At 41.0% G+C, this 17,506-nt stretch overlaps 1 protein-coding gene across 1 annotated transcript in view; it reads left to right on the top strand.

Annotated features, from left to right (window-relative positions):
* Nucleotides 1-17,083: 17,083 nt before the first annotated feature.
* NPSR1 (neuropeptide S receptor 1) overlaps nucleotides 17,084-17,506 on the top strand; it is a 56,438-nt gene continuing 56,015 nt past the window's right edge. Inside the window, exon 1 of the mRNA XM_021553273.3 lies at nucleotides 17,084-17,230. Within this exon, the coding sequence (XP_021408948.2) occupies nucleotides 17,084-17,230 (147 nt within the window). The remainder of the gene's footprint in view (nucleotides 17,231-17,506) is intronic.

Here is a 17,506-nt window from a genome sequence, read left to right as displayed (position 1 = left end):
CCTGCTGCATCCAAGAGATGCTGTTCCCTGCTGTACTAACTATTTGGTAATTACTGGAGTGTACTCATCAGGAGGAGGATCACCTTCTTTTTTTAGGCCTTACCCGTGCTCTGGTGCAGGGCAGGGACCTTGAACACCTGAGCAAGGGACACTGATGCTCATCAAACAGGGCAGCAGAAGCGGTCCGGCCTTTGCCTCAGACTTGGTGCATGTTGGGACTGAAGAAGTGAGAGTGGATTTTATGAAACATGAGATCAAAATTGGATTTTATGAAATATGAGATGAAAGACCAAAAAGTCCAGTTGAGGTCCCAGACTTTTAAGGACATAAGAGTTATAAGAAAATATGTAAAGTTCTCCAGTAGAGTCTTTGTTTTTGTTTGCTTCTTTAGATCTTGCAGTCATTGCTTCCTACTTTCCTACTTCTGGTATGGGTTATGCACCCATTACACAGATTTTTGTGTGTTCAGGGTTTTTTTGTTGTTGTTTTTGTTTTTGTTTTTTTGTTTTGATTTGGGTTTTTTATTTGTTTGCCTGGTTGTGTTTAAGTTTCTTTTAGTTGTTTTTTGGTTTGTTTTTTTGTTTCTTTTTTTTTAACTAACTATCCATTTATTGTGTGTCAATGATTGTCAGTACAGGAAGCCCTGAAATTTAGCCTGAGTAATATAAATTTCTACTATATACATATATATATATATACACACACACACATATGTATGCATAAATTTATGTAAATTTGTCAGATATTTCATTTTAAAAAATGGTACAGTTAACAGATCACAGGTGTCAAACTCCTTATAAAAGGGAAGGTTAGTTTTTTTTAAATTATATTTATTCAGTAAAATATCTATTTATTTCACATCAGTGCTGGAGGGAATTCAGACATGTCTCCTTGCATCTCTATCATGAAACAAATAATGGAAGATTTTTAATCTTTTTTTCGCTGAAACTGTCATGGATTGCTGCTTTATAGAGAGAAAGAATGGAGGGGGCCAGGCACCAGCAGGTATCCTATGAGATGCTCTAATTTGTGTCATTCCTTTCTCAAGGTGGTGAAAGACATTTCCAAACTTTCACACCCTGAGGCAGAGCCAGATTACTTGGATTTTTATCCAAGTTCTCTAAAACACCAGCTGCTAAGGTCTGCAAATAAACAAAAACTAATTGTGTGTGTACACGCTTCAGCTTTTTGATGACAATCAAAGCCTTTTGTGGAAAGAGAAGTAAAACTTTTCACAATATGATAATGAAATTAAAAATGCAGTTAGGTCTATCACTAGCCAGTAGACTTTCTAACCAATTTCACTGTTAAGTGTGGTGAAATATGTAGCAAAAGGACAGATTCTTAGTGATGTTTAAGCAGTATTTCCTCAGCTCCTAACAGTAGATTTTCAAAGTTTTCTAAAGGAGACTCCCATGATTCAATTTTTTTGACATTTTGAAAGCATGTTAAAATCCCTTCAGCTAGTCCTATGTATAAAAATATAAAATTATTCCTTTTTTAGAAGAAAAAGATATGAAATGAGAAGTCACCAAATACAGTTCATTTCTGTAGAGAAAAAATTCAAAAGCTCTATATGCATATGAAATTATTTTGCTCATCACCTTCCCAGAGAAGACAGACTTTAATTAATCCTTTCTCTGAGAAATACATTAAATCCTCATCTAATCCCCAAGCAGCAGTTCATATAAAGTCTGGAATCTTTTTTGCATATTCGTAACCACAGAAAACATTATTTTCTCCTGAAGCAAATTGTGCTACAAAGGCTTTGAATGCTTTGAGTGTAGAGACATTTTCCTTTTCCTTCATTTAATCTCTCACTGGCTTGATGCATGTGGATGCATAACAATAATTTTTTTCCCTTCCAATTTTCTTTCTGTTCCAAAGATAAAACCTAAGGAACTCTTCAACAATTCTGGCCTTTTTAAAAGTTCTGAAAACTTAGCTCTGAGCACCAGGTGCAACGAATGTCTCCCACACTGATTTCTGGTTTGCTTCTAATGACTTTAGCAAATTAGGTATTGTATTTGCTACTTCATATATTCCACCCACACCACTGTTATGCACTTGAAACTTCTCGTACTCCTGCTTCCTAGATGATACTTATTATTTTATCCTGTATTCTTTAGCAAAGAACAATATTACCTGTTTCAGAGGTATGTTTGGACAAGCACTGGAAATTTCTCAGCTAACTAAAGGAGATGTTATTTTATCTGTATAGACAGTAAATCATCTCTGCTTATACATATACACATATGTGAAAAGAATCCACGGCTTACCTCCCAAAAGTAGCAAGCCAGATCAGCTGTTCACATGCTTGGGCACAACCTGTGAGCTGAAAAGGGCTGAGGCAATTTATTTACATGAAGATTTGGTGCTGCTGGTCTACTGCACATAAAGCAGCTGTCCTCAGCTAGCTCATGAGGGCTGCCTGTGTGCAATGCCATCATGAGGGTAATCATGCCCACCCCAAAAACAACACCCTAGTTCACATTTCTCCAAGCATTTGTATCATAATACTCACATTTACAATGGTGAGCAAAGAATCATTAGCATGAGATATCCACATCATTGTCACCTTATTCAAATGTGGATGATCTAAGATACACGATAGTCTCAAAATGTGGGGACATAAAAATATTGGTTTGAGTTTACTTGCCTGGTTAGAATTTTCTGCCTGTTTGGTCACTGGGGATGTGAACACTTACATCAACTGTATTCACAACCTTAAACTGGTTGCTAAATTTTGTATTTTTCTTTAGACAGTCTTGTTTCTTTGAACTGTTTTCTGTGTTCAAGTCAGTGTGTGAGGCAGTCCTGTTTCACTTCTTCATTGGACTGAAACTGTAATTGAACAATTTCATTTGTGCAGAAATGGAAATGATAGCAGTTCATGTCCACATTTTTAATGAAAATATATTTTATTGTGTGATCAATGTACTGCTAAGGAATATCAGATAATATACAAAGAAGTATGACTGAGAAATATATTAGCAAAAGACTATGTTATTTTGGAAATGAAGGTTTGTATCACACTAGACTAATCTATATCTACATTATAGTCTAAAAATAGCTGGCTTGCAGAAGACTACTTTTTTATATACAAAATATATTTTACAGAAATTTTATACATATTTTTTTCTCTTGCCTAATCTTTTTTATTATTATGTGTGAAACACTCATGAAAAAAATTTTTAAAATAAAATTTTTTTATGGCACTTATTTTTCTGGCAAACTAAGTTATTAAACACTCTGCTTGTGCCAATGTGCAGTGACAGATAACCATGAACAACGCCGTAGAGATTTGAGCCATGCTGAGACAGTTTCTTCAGTGGGTATTTCTTCACTTCTTTCTGGCTCCTCTTCCTTTCCACTGCTCTGCAGTCCAGTGAATGCAAAATAAGTGCTGGCACAAAGCTGCTGGGGTTTGAATAGCTCATCCCTTTTGCTACCTGAAAATATACATAATCTCTCTTCATGGAGATGACCTGGGATGCAATTGTATATTACGGCAAATATTATCTTCTTCCCTCCACCCATGTAGTAATTCTGACCTAGTTAATGTCATTTCACGTGTTCACTTTCTGTCTGCACACTGGTTTTGTATGTGAGAGCAGGTGGTAAAGTGTATATTTTTCTGGAGATGGTAAAAAACTGAACTTCAGTACTTGATGGTGTTACATTCTCCAAACTTCTCTTCAGGTGCATTAACGATAGCAGTACAGTGCATTTATTTTACTCTACCTTAGGCTTTTTAAAGGGATATTGGGTGTAACTTGTTCCTCTTCTATACAATGACTTTTTTTATTTCTCTCTCTCTCTCTCTCTCTCTCTCTCTCTCTGTGTATGTGCATCCATATGAAGGCAGTGAGAGAGAAGCCTGCTGCTGCAGAGAGCACTTTTAGTCTGCTCTGTGTAATTTCTTCAGCCTTTTTATAAGTGGAATTAAACCAAAGAGCAGTAAGAATTCAACTGGCTGCTTCTGTATTTAATAAATAATAACCCTGTCATGAAATTGCAATTGGTAATAAAAGGTCCTGCAATTGGTAATAAAAGGTCCCGCAATTCATCTAATTGCTTTCTACCTCTGTTGTAAATCTGTAATGCTCATCCCCACAAGACAGAGTGTATTCATTACTTCAGGTACATCTTCTTCCATAGAAAGAAGGAGCAGGGATGCAGGCATTTAAATTTTTTTCTTTCCATACCTGCTTTTCTTCCCACTGACTCTCTGTGGGCATATTTTTTGACCTACATTGTGGTTTGTGCTGGTCTTTTCCCAAGCTTTTAGCGTTGATGATTAGACTAATTCCTGGTTTTTGCCCTCTTCTATCTCTGTAGCATCTGTACTACTATTTGATCAGAGATTAAAGATGGCAATGTAGTCTGAAAACATGTTCTTCTGTATTAATTACAATCTTTTTGCTATGTTTGGAACTTTAATTTTAAACTTCACCCAGACTTGTAGTTTTTTAAAACCTTCTGCTCCTGCTCGGCACAGTTTTAGTGATTTCACTGATTTCACTGGCTCCAATATGGCACTTGAGGACCAATGGTGTGGTCTAATGTGAATGAGGCCTTTTATTAATTTGACAAGCCTAGCTTCCCCAGCTAGTGATGTGTTCCATGTACCACTTGACGTTACAGCACTCACTTCCAGGAGCTGTTAGGCAGGATCACCATCCTTCAGGCTAACATGCCACAGGTTGTTAGCCTACTTATAGTTACAAGTTACAACTTAACTCTAAAAACAAGAAACCATTTAACCCTTAGAACTGTTAGAGAAAAACCCAACTACTAGAAAAACAATCTGTAGACAGAAAAAACGGCTTGTAAACAGGAAAAAATAATTTGTAAACAAATGAAGTCCTTATATGAACTGTCACTTCAAGAGTCCCAGATTTCCATGAGGTAGGTGAGCAATTATTCTGGTTACTGCTCCATACACAGCTCTGTGATGTCTGTTGAGGGGCTGTCAGGAGGATGCTGCCTGTAGTCCCAAGCAGGACGTAGTGCAGGATGGACACATCTGGCAGGTATCCAATGTGTTCCAGTGTCCGTTGAAATGCACACAATGTCCCCAGGTAATAAAATCCCAAGGACCACCCCATGTATTAGTGAGAAGGTCTCTCACCATTACACTGGGCAAGCTGAACATCACAGGATGATTGTAGTGATAAGAAGTGATTTAAAATAACTGTGTTCTGGGATTTTTCCAATCCTGTTAAATGCTTCAAAGTGTAAGCAGCATTTGCTACTCTGTGGGGTTTCACCACACATTCCCCTTTTTTGTTTTTCTAAGATAAGTTTTAAAGTGTCATGTGCCCGTTCTACAATGGCCTGTCCAGTTGCTAAATGAGGAATAGAATACAACACCTCAGAATTGTAGAAACTGTCCAGTTTTCTGTGAAGTATATGCAGGGCCATTGTCTGTTATGATGATGTGAGGGATGCCGAAAGCCACAAAAGCTGATTGCCAGTGTATGATGGCATCCTGACCTTTTTCTCCTGTGTGTACTGGAGATACCTTTTCATCATATTGCTGATGAAAAGGTATCAATTGAGATGTGCATATTTTAAATGGCCAAATCCAGGGATGTGTGTGACATCAGTTTGCCAGATTTGCAAAGCACACAGTCCACGAGGGTTTATCACCATCAGCAGTGGTGCAGTGTGACCTTGGCAGTCAGCACAGGTGCTAACACTATTACGAGCCTCTGTGTTTGACAGCTGAAATTGCTGCTGTAAGGCTCAAATACCTTGGTGGAAAAAATAATGTGATGCCTTTGCTTGTGCTAGCTTATCTGGTTGTGGTGCCATTCAAGCAGGTCTAGCTAGCATATATATCTGCTCTGGTGCTGCCCTCTGTGATAAAACCTGGTAAATTTGTGTGACTCCTGATGTGTAGGATGTAATAAGGGCAAGTTCTGGCTTGGATAGTACAGCATGGAGTTTTTACTAAGTTAAATAGTTGTGTATTATCATTTTCCTTTAGTATTTCTTGGTCTAATCTTTGTGTGATATCAGCCACATACGTAGAATCAGTTACAACACTTAGCAGAGTGTAGGGAAAACGTTGGAAAGCCATAGCTACAGCCTGTAGCTCTACTATTTGAGGTGATCCATTCTCATATCCCTGCAATGTTTGCCACCCACCTTCCTCTCACAATGGCCTTTCCTGTTTTCCCAGAACCATCAGTAAACACTATAACACCTTTTATGGGTGTTCAGCTACTTAGAGGTTTCAGAGATAGTGCAGTTTTGCCACTTAATTTTGGTAATATATGGCTTGGTAAATGATTTGTCCTAAAAAAATTTGCAAGGCACTTTGCAAGGCTGTACAGTTAGCAAAACACCATTCAAACTGCTCTTGTGTCACAGGAATAATAATTTATGAAGGATCGCTAGCATTCAATTGTAAACACCTGTGATGACATTTGATGATTAACTGTGCAATTAGCTCAAAGACTGTGGGTCTTTTTTGGTTGGTGAGGCAAAAACACCCACTCTGGAATGTGCAAAGGGTCAGGCCAGTGTGTATTCTATTGTCCAATAATACCAGTAGGATGAAAATTAACAGTAAGAATGAACAGAGTGATACGCACCTCTGGGCATATCCAGTGGACTTGCCTGCTTGTGATAGCTTGCTCTACTTTTTCAAGAGCAACTTTTGCCTCTGGGGTTAATTTTCTGGGGAAATTAATTCAGGATCACCTTTTAGGAGGTCAAATAAGGGTGAATTGGTTAATTCTAGATAGGATCTGATCTAGCTGATAGTACCCAAACGTTTTTGTGCATCATTTAGGGTCTGCATTTTGGTTGAAAATTGAATTGCTTGTGACTGAACAATTTGTTTCATTTGTTTGAGTCCCAAATATTTCCAGGGTGCTTGCTGCTGCACCTTCTCTGGTGCTACCTGTAGCTCAAATGTTTTTAACGCTTGCAAGAGGCTTGGCTGAATCTATGAGAGTTCTTTTTTATTCAGGTTGCAATCAAAATGTCATCCATGTTGTGGTAACAGTAGGCCTCTAGAAACTGTTCTCTCACCAATGAGAGTGCTTGTGCAACATATCATTGACAGATTGTAAGGCTGTTGCTCATGCCTTGGGGAAGAACTTGCCATTGGTAGCATTGCACTGCTGCAGTGTTATTAATGGAAGGCAAACTTTGGGGTATCGTCAGGGTGCAGTGGAATAGTGAAAAAACAATCCTTCAGATCCATAATCAGAATGTCCCAGGAGGCAGATATCATTGTAGGAGAAGGCATACCCACTTGCAAAGCACCCATGCCCTCCATCACAGAGTTGATTTTTCTTCTGTCATGGAGCAACCTCCATTTACCAGATTTCTTTTTTACAACAAGTACGGGGTGTTCCAAGGGCTCACAGGTGGCTCTATGTGCCCTTGAGCTAGCTGTTCCGGCACTAATGATTTTAGAGCATCTAGCTTCTCTTTCTCAAAGGGCCAGAGCAGTATCCACACAGGCTGAGTAGGAAGCCATTTCAGAGCTGGTGTGGGATATGCCCTTTAACACAGTGGGCTCTGTTAAAAATTCCTTCCCATCCGAACTCTCCATGCGGAAAAAACATCCCTCCCCCACAGTTTCGGGGATGCAGTAGTGACGTAAGGCTGGATTGTAGCTGTTTGGCTCTGAGGATTTTTCATCAACACAGGATTGCTGCTTAAGCAGCTCTGTGTGGTCCCTCTGAGGGTACACTGCAGATGTAGAAGGCCATGATGAAAGCCATATATTGGCAGAGTGACGTCTGCCCCTGTGTCAGTCATTCCACTGACCTTTATCTTTGAAGGGCTTGCCTTAGGCATCGTAACAGTGCAAACCATGTTAAGTTTTTGATCACCCACAACCTGAGTCCAGTACAGCTGCGCCTGTCCTGTTGATCTGAAGCCTTGGTCCCCTCACTCCCTAGAATCTGTTTTGAGGACACAAGACTTAAAAAGGATAAGTTGATCAATTTATTTTTTTTCACAGGTGAAGTAGGGGTGGAAACCATTGCATGTATTTGTCTGGTAAAATCTGCAACTTTGGAGAACTGCAACTCTGGCAGAAGTGCTGCCCTGGGGATAGTGACCCCGGGTGTTACGTCTGCAGGAGCTCCTGGTGATGCATTTCTGAGACCTACCCATGGAGGTAGGTCTGAGACCTACCCGGATGTTGGACTGGAGGTGGAGCCCTGCCCCCTGACAGAAGCGCAGCTGTGCTCCAGAGGTGTAGGAGGCAGTGCACTTAGTCTCAGGAGGGGCAGTCTTGACATTTCCATGGTAATGTGAGGTGTGGGCTGCTCCAGTAGTAGTGGTGAGGAGCTGGTGCTGGTGGCTGCATGTCATGGCACTGTGGCCGTGGGATTCTCGCCCACTTTGGTGGTGCAGAGAGGTGTTGCACAACATTTTGGAGTGGCCACCACGTGGTCTGACCCTGCGGAGCAGTGCAGCATGGTATGCCCACCCAAAAGGGTGGCATGGTCTGTCATGGCACAGTAGCTAGGTGCAGGTGGGGGTGGGGAGGACGCGGGGCACCACTCTGGGTACCACCTGATGGTCTCAGGATGCTCAGCCATTACGATGGCGCAACTTGACCCAGGACAGCAGCCTGGAGTGGATGCTGCGGCCGTGCTGGCCCCACTCCACCACCCATGTGCTTAAGTTGTGCCATCTATCCCACAGCAGGAGAGCTTGTTCCTGCAGTGGCTGGGGCTGGCTGGAGCTGATGCAGAGGGACACAGCGAAATGACTGCTCTGCTGCCCAGCGTGCTTGGCAGTGTGGCGTCTCCTCACTGCTTTGCTCAACTGGGGAATACTCCGCTGGAAGCATGTAATAGTGTGGGGCGGCCCCGTGGTTCTGCGCAATGGCAGAATGCCTGGTTGGCATATTGTCCCCACCTGGGGCTGCTTTCTGTCTCCCCGTGGCCACTTGGCCCATCCCTATCCCACTCTCATTATTTAACTGTTTTAGTCAGTCTAGGATGATCCTCCATGGCTTTGTAACATTGATGGCTTGTGTCATCACCAATGGAGGCTGCAGCAAGTACATTTTGGCCAGTCCTCTCCCAAGTTAATAAGTTTGAGGAGGTCCTTTCAGACACATTATGTTCATGGCTTTCGTAACACATGAGCAGGGCTAGCAGAGCCTGCTTGTCATAATTCCTCTTTATTTAAGAAAGAAAGTCCTTAACTTCAGAATGGGGTCTTTTCTGCTGTCCCACCACCTGTTTGCAGCAAGTATTCTGCTGCCTGCATCAATATTCTACTGCTGTTCCTGTTTCCCTGTTAGTCAGGGTGTTGGCAGCAGTCCAATTGGGAATTATGAAAGCAGTCCTCCTGGAGTGTCAGGTGTGGTTCTGTTGGAGTAGTGATCCTGTAGAAAAGGGTGTATTCTTTCTCTGAAGATGCAGTGGAAGAAGCAGCTGTTCCTCTGGGAAATCCAGTGCAGAAAAAGCTGTGCTGGTGTTCCAGAAACTCAATCCAGGTAGAAATGCTTGGCTCCTCCCTCTGGATGGAGCTTCTCACAATGGGATGCTGCAATTTTTAACAGTCACATTCAATAGGCCATTAACAGCAGATATCTCCCAGGGAATGGGGGGAGGGGGGTTAGGGGGTGAGGGAGGAGGATTGGTTTGTGAAAGAGATAAAGACAATTGCTCATATTAAGAAAAGATAACTGGCACACCTCTAACAGATGGTAATTGAATACATCTTGTGTTCAATCTGGGGCAAGGAGGATTTTAATCTCTCAGTCCAGACAGCTCATTGGTCTGTCTTAAACACTGCTCAGCTTCTGTGGCAGTGAGATGTCTGCAGCTTAGGATGGAATGTGACTGGGTGAAGTCCCTGTATGTATTCAAATCCATCCTATCATAGCTCAACCCAGGGGCTAGTTTATGGAACCAGGCTGGGTTTCTTATTTATAACTGAATTAATTGCTCGGCCACAAACCAGCTGTGACATGTACCCAGAGCTGGGGATAACTATGCAGGCAGGAGCATCCAGGTGAATGGGGAATGACATCCAGAAGGGCCTGAGTTTCTGTTACATGTTTGCTTTCCAAAGCTCTTTCTTATGGGACAGGAGATCTCTTGATCAGGGTCAGAATGGGAATGTGCAAAAGAGCAAGGTACTTGCTATCTTCCCTGGACTCCAAGCCTGACTTAGCCATTCGATCATCCCCCTGCAGAAGAAGAGAGAGGTTTATCAGATCTGCATCCTCTGAAATCTAACAGGGGAATAATTCCTATATCAATATAGGCTTGAATGAGAATAATGGAAATGACCTCTTGGTGCACTCAACAGAGGTAGCAGAAAGAAGGGTAAGGACTGGGAGGAGAGGAGTATTTCTCTTACAAAGCAGATACGATGTGGTTGTCCACACTCTGTAGATTAAGATGAATTAAGAATTGGTATAGAAGTGACTAGACTAGACTATTTTCAGTTGGAAGGGACTTACAATGATCATCTTATCCAACAGCCTGTTAAATTGGTTTTGGTTCAATTAAACATGGGAAAAGGAAGGAAAATTGCTTCTAAGCAACATTGTGAAAACAGAATTGAAAAGGATTCCTATTTATAGATATTAAATGCATTATATGTCAGAAGTGGCTAAGAAGTTGGCTTGTGGAAATCCTGAACCCAAATTTCCTCCAATGGCCTTTCTGTACTGTGGAGAACAGAGCTTTGGACTGCTGAGGCTCTGGCTTGTGGCTCAGGAGATATTACAACAAGCTGCTGATGCCAGATGTAGATGAAATAGGATCTAGTACCCGTGTCTGCACAGCCTCTTGGCCCTTCTCTCAAGGTACACAAAGTGCTCATTGTGGTTAAATGGGACTTTAAGTAGAGGGAGGAGCGGGGCAGGACAAGCATATGGTTGGTGTTTTGTTCCCTGCAGTTGCCTTGTTAATGAGCATACGGTGTGCTGGGCCATGCAGTCAGAAGGGTTGGCTGCATTCCTGCCGGCTGTGCTGGGAGCTGGCCTGGGCTCACCTGAAGCCACCTTTCCCTCTTGGCAGCTTGGCTTTATTTCTGTGCTCTTTTCCCTTTCCAGCTGCGGTGCTTTGAGAAGGGCAGACAGTACCTTGGCAATTGGAAGTGGAAGATTTTGAAGGAAAAATCTTTCTGGTGGTGATGCGAGCTGTGAATTTATTCTACCTACTTACTGGCATCTGTACACATAACTACATGCCAACACCTGATGGATGCCATACATTCTGGCCACCTGCTCAGCTCCTTAAAAGTTAAAACACTCCAAGTGACTATGTTGACTGTCTCAAAATTTTATAGGAATGCACATTCATCAGGCATCTGTTTCAGTTCATGGGGCTTGGCTCCTTTTTTGTGGAAGCTATTTGCCATTCTAGTCACAGAACAGGAAGAAATTCTGCTCTGCAACACACTAAATGAATAGAGAATCAGGCCCTTGCAAAATAGATGATTTCCTTGATGGTAATATTGAGGGGAACAGAGTGAAGGGATTTTAAATCTCAGGGTGTCTGACGGTTCCACTAACACAATATTCATATTTAATGACATTCATCTTCATGTTTTCTTTATCTGCTTGCTTCTTTTCAAAGATAATCCCTTAAGGATTACTCATTCTTCTGCAAAAGTTTCTTAACAAGAAACGAGAAATGGCTGTGTATCCCTTTTGCAAAATGAACCAATCTGGAATAAGACAACAAACAGTAATAAAGATGAGGAAAAATCTCTTTTTTAAAAAAATTATTTAAATCATATAAGAAAGAGAAACAACCTACTTGCATTTTATTATTTATTATAAAAATGTTCTGTGATTTTTGCACCTCTAATGTTTTACTATGGGTAAAATCTAAGCATTTACAAAAGATCTGATTGGAAACTGACATTAAACGGAAAATTCAACTTTTTGTCAGTTTGGGGATCTGATTCAAAGCTGGATAGAGACTTGACAGGTGAGGCAGATTAGCCTGGAGCCCAGCAGAGAACAGTTATCTCATTCTGCAAGGTTTTAATATTTCAAAATTAAGTTTATACAGATTCTGGATGAAAATCCAACTCAATTTTTTTCCATCAAAGAGAAAGGCTTTTCAACTGTAGTTACTAGCCTCTAACTTCTGAACCAAGAAATTTGCGGATGCAGTGTGCTGTTAGTTGGCCCTGTGGCCCAAGGTGATCCATATGGTGCAGATGGGACAGAGTCACAACCCTGGAGTCTCTGCAGAGTGCAGCTGAAATTCACACCTCATAAGGAGAATCCTGGGAGTTGCTAAGTTTGGCAGCGTCAACATGCTGCTACCAGGTTCTGCTTTGGGATGCAGATCCTGAAACTAAATGCTTGGGAGGAGGTTAAAACCAGCTTCTGAAATCTTACTTTGACTCCCAAATTTTTAAATCCTAGTAACAGTCACTTCATTCTGGAGAGTGGAGAATGGATGTTAGGGGTTTCTGTCAAGAAAATCCAATAACTGTTAATTTAGCCTATAAAATGTCATTGCTGTTTCAAGTCTTGAAGATTTAGAAATTTGATGTCATCTCTACCTGGAGGGGCTCAAAAATTATATAAATGTGGGTGCAAATGTGTGGTGGAATACTTGCATCCTAAGTAAGGCACACATGAAACCCTCTGTTTCACACACGGCAATGACCTACAAGAGTCCAGAAACATGGCATCCTTTCCCAGCCACATCCCAGGCACTGGGACCACATGGAGATGTTTTTGGTTCCAGATTTGAGGCAATCAATCCAGCCTGTTTGGGTATTGCCTACCCGGTCTGCCCAGGTCTGCACCCCTCTGGAGGCATGGTGCCAATGAACCCAACTCTCATGCTAAGCAGCTTGTTAAGTCAAAGGAGAATGAGTTTCTGACAGACAACAGGAATTGTGTCACTAATGTGTCAGTTCTGCTCTCCTGTGCAGAGGAGACAAGAGCACACAGCTGTAAAGTGGTGCTATGCCGCAAGAGCCAGCAGCTGAGTCCCTCTGAATTGCCCCAAATGTTCAGCTTTTGGGGAGGAGATGTGCATTGGGGAGAGCAGGCTAAATTTCCTCTTCAAAACCTGGCATATAAAGATTTGGATAAGCATGGGGTTTTTTTTTGTTTGTTTGTTTTTGGGTTTTTTTTGTTTTTGTTTTTGTTTTTGGTTTTGGTTTTGGTTTTGGTTTTTTTTTTTTTCAGAAAAGCAATTAACTTGCTGCTCTTTTAGAAGTAAGAAATATCTCATTCTCTTTTTTCCTACAGTCTGATACCATTATTTGTTCTTTGCATTTAATATTATTATGCCTAAGTACTCCAGGGTGCCAAAGCTTCAAAGAGCTAAAAACCAAATATTTTTTCAATTTTACTCTGAATGATGCCTAAATACAACAAAAATAAATCTACCATAAAGTCTCAGTAAAAAATAATATACACTTGAGCAGATCTTTTTTCTGCTCATTTCAGATGTGCCTAATCTTTTTAACAATTTGACACATTAGAATATTTACACTGATCGGCTTTTGGCAGATTTCTGCATCATGCACAAAAACACTGCCACACAACAGTTTCTGCCAGGGAAGTCAAGATACAGAAATGGATAGCAAAGGAGGAACCAAATATGCCTGCATAGTCCCTCCTACTACTGCTGCTGAGTTTTGGATTGTAACATCCTCTGTGATGGCACCTCTGCCTGTCATGAAGCATCCATAGTGTGGTGACAAAAGGAACCATTTCCACCTATTGCATTTCACAGCTGTGCAGGAAAGACCAGAGTTTTTGCATGATGAATTTCAAGCTTAAATAATCAAAATCACTAATTTTTACCTGATCAATGAATCTTTGATTAATTGCTTCTTATTTTTCCTTCTTTTTTTTTAACATTTTCTTTCCAGAGTTACCTACTTACATCTACCACTTCACATCATCACATCACATCATCACATCACACCACATCACATCATCACATCACATCACATCACATACATCACATCACATCACATCACATCATCACATCACATCACATCACATCACATCACATCACATCACATCACATCAATCACATCACCACATCAATCTCCTGGTTTCATTTTCTGCAGTTGCACAGGGCTTCCTCTTCTTTCCAGAGGGGAGTGAGTGCCATGCCACTATGGGGTGATAAAAGATAGGCATTGCACATCTGCCCCCATGTTTCTGCACATGCAAGATATCAGTTTTGCTGCACACAGCAACCACAGAATACTTTCTTTACCTTTCAGTGGAACCATTTATGCTCTTAGGTTTTCTGGTCCTTTGGTTCAAGGTTTTATTTAAGAAAACTAAATGTGTGTATCTTCCAAGGCTGAGATAAAGGCAATGGCAAATGAAGAGGCCTCTAAAGCAAGTTGTCTCTATTCTTCTTTCAAATAATCCATTCTTATTGCTTATGGATTTTTAAAATATCTTTCCAAGTTACGAAGCATGCTGTGGTGCAGTACTGCAATACAGTGACTTTAAAAATAAGCCACTCTAAAGGTTAAGAAAGAAGAACCATATTTTAATATATATTAGATAAAAAACTGTCTTGCAATAATAATTGAACAGCATTTTACATTAAAGCAGAGAGAAGTCTGAATTTCTCTCCCTATAAAACTGTCTCAGTCTCTTAAAACATTGAAAGTTCTCAGAGACTTTTCAAGGTCCCAGCTGAGGAAAAACAAAGTGAGTTACCAGAATCAATCAGCTATTCCTTCAGCACAGAGGAGTTTCAAGGATTTGATCTTGCCTTTTGTAAGTTTTTGAGATTCAATCATAAAATATTTTATTTTGCCATTCATTTCAGAATTTGCTTAATGTCACCATTGAGAGTGGAGTGGGGAAAAAAGTCTGAACACCAAATTTCAAAGAGTTATAATGACTTGTAGTGGTTTAAAAGTTTAAAATTATTTTATTCTAGAGAATTAGCTTAATTCTAGTTGTGGTAACACAGACAGCCCATGGCTTCAAATTCTATGACTAAACAGCATTTTGACAAAACCAGCCCTCAACAAAACATGGCAGTGGCAGCAACTGAGAAATACTCACCGGCAGAAAAGCTAATAGTGATGGAAAATCTGAATTAGCCCTGGAGAGTGCTGGAGCAGGGCACGGTATAACCTTTTGCAGCACCATCAGCACTACTTAGAGAAAGTAGCTGGCAAAGCCACAAGTCACTCTAGGTTAGCCCTGAGAGCTGCACATGATCTGGCCTGTGGGGTAGATCCTGAGAAGCCTCTTAGTGCCTGTAATATGCTTGAACTTAACAGCTCTGTAGGAATGAAAGTGCAAAAAACCCACCAACCCAAAAGTTCAGTGTAATAAATTTTAACTCTAGCTAAGAGAATTCTCTAAATATAAGAAAGAAAGATAAGAAGAAGGAAGAAGAGGGGTAAAAAAATGATAAAATATTTTCAAGAAGCTTGGATGCTACCTAAATACTTCTTTGCAGAGTTTCAAAGTCAACCTGTACAATCAGTCAGAAAAAAATCCAAAAATATTTCCCCTCTCTTTTATATAATATATATGAGCATTTCCCCAGTGGTTTTCAGCAAAATATTGTGGCTCTATAATATTTATTTTTATCCTTCTTCTTTATAAGATTTCTTTTTTATCTATTTCATGTTCCAACCTATGAATCATTTGTCACCATAAAATATTGATCACTGGTGCATATTAGTCAGAGTTGATTGCCTCGTGACTGGTACTGATTATCTGTATTGATCTAGACTGATTCCCTCCTCTAAATAATTCCACTGAATTACTCTGATGACTCCAGCCTCTTCTGGAGAGTCTGATTATTGCTCAGACACCCAGAGGTTTCTGTAGTTACTAGAACATCTAAGTCCAAAGCCCTAGATCCAGGCATGTCCTAACTTGGGAGGGTTCAGAGTCAAAATTTGGACCTGAATTTCCCCTGCTAATACTGCCCCTGGGAGCTGGAGGGCCCTATAGTGGCCCCTCTCTTGCTGCTCATGTAGGCAGGTATGGGAACAGTCCCAAGAAGATTGGGGATGTGGATGCCTGGGAAAAGCACAGGGGAAAAGGTGTGCTGTGCTAGCAAGAGAGAGGAGTTTAAAGACTCCTGAGCTCTCTCATGGCCATCTGTGTCTACATAAATGCAGGACTGGGTTTTACCATGAGCAGGTAAGGAGAGATTGAATTGGTGGGGTGTGAGTGTGAAACACATCAAGTTCTGCTTAGGATTGCAGTGTCATTGGGGCAGAGCATCCTCACAAAGCTGAACAAGTGCAGTATTGACAAGTGACTTTGAGCTCTGGTCAGGGAAGGTGAGTGCACTCTCATATGTACCCTTGGTGTAAATCTAGGGTGATGCCACTGGAGATGGGTAAAAGCATCTGAATAAACAGAGGGTATGTGGGATTAGTGCCCATAAAATCTGTGAATAGAGAAATAATTGATTACCTTGTTCTGAAGTGTATTGAGCTTCTAAGTATCTAGGAGCTGTGCCTTTCCAGACAGGTTTTCCATATGGTAAAGAAAACACTTCTTTCCTGGGTATACAGCACACTCCTTGCAGAGGTGAGGGAGAGGTCTATTTTTCAAGTCAGGTAGATATTGACAGGTACCTTAAGCCTACAAACTTAATAGGGTTTTTTTAATATGGGAGAGTGTGTTGGTATTTGTTTATGGATTTACCATAAGACTAAAGGTAATCAAAATCATAGTGAGCTCAGCTAAGGTAAGTAAGCAATGCTGCTGAGTGGAAAACCCAGGCTCCTGGGCTTAGAGCAGGGAGGAGCTCCATGCTTTTGCAGGTGTGCCTGACTCTACAGCTAACAGCTTGGGGTGCAAGGTAATCCAGAGTCCACAAAGCACATGGCACACATGGCACTTTGTTACTGGCTGTTGCTGTTGGAAAGAGCATGTGGATGGTTGTTGTCAGACTTGTACCAAAGGAAAGCTCAAAGGAATGCCAGCGTGGCTTTGGTTTTTTTTTTTTTTCTTTCTATCACTCAGCTGCACTGAAGCCCGACACCTCTGGTAGCCAGTGAGAAGCTGGTTTTGTGCTGCGCTTTTACGGGAGAAGCCTGCCTGCATTAACTCTTACTAAAATCAGCACCTAGACAACTTAAGCAAAATCCAGTGATGGAGGTCAACTCCACAGAAGCCAGCAGCAGCTCCCAGGGAGGCACCAGCTGTCTGGATCTTACCCTTGTCACCTTCACTGAAACAGTGACTTTCACAGAAGTGGTGGCAGAAGAGGAGTGGGGATCCTTTTACTATTCCTTTAAGGTATTACTTTAAGGGGTGCATTACTTTTCTCAAATGCTTGCAGCTTTGGAGCATTTTCAGCACATATGTGGGGAGGCAACTCTTTAACTTTTTTTTTCAAGTATTGGTGGGGCTTTTTCCCCGCAAATACTGCTGACAGCATGTGTGAGGCATTTACTGAAAAGCAAAATACTTGTAGAAATTGGACTTCAGATTTACATGTCTTAGCTAACTCTATCCCGTTCCAAGAGAGGACAGTACTGTTTTTCTGTAGAGGTATGGTAATTATACATGCAT

The sequence above is a fragment of the Lonchura striata genome, chromosome 1, assembly GCF_046129695.1.
Source record: "Lonchura striata isolate bLonStr1 chromosome 1, bLonStr1.mat, whole genome shotgun sequence".
Classification (NCBI taxonomy): domain Eukaryota; kingdom Metazoa; phylum Chordata; class Aves; order Passeriformes; family Estrildidae; genus Lonchura; species Lonchura striata.
The sequence above is the reverse complement of the archived record's forward strand: the minus strand, read 5'-3'. Positions and strand labels throughout refer to the sequence as shown.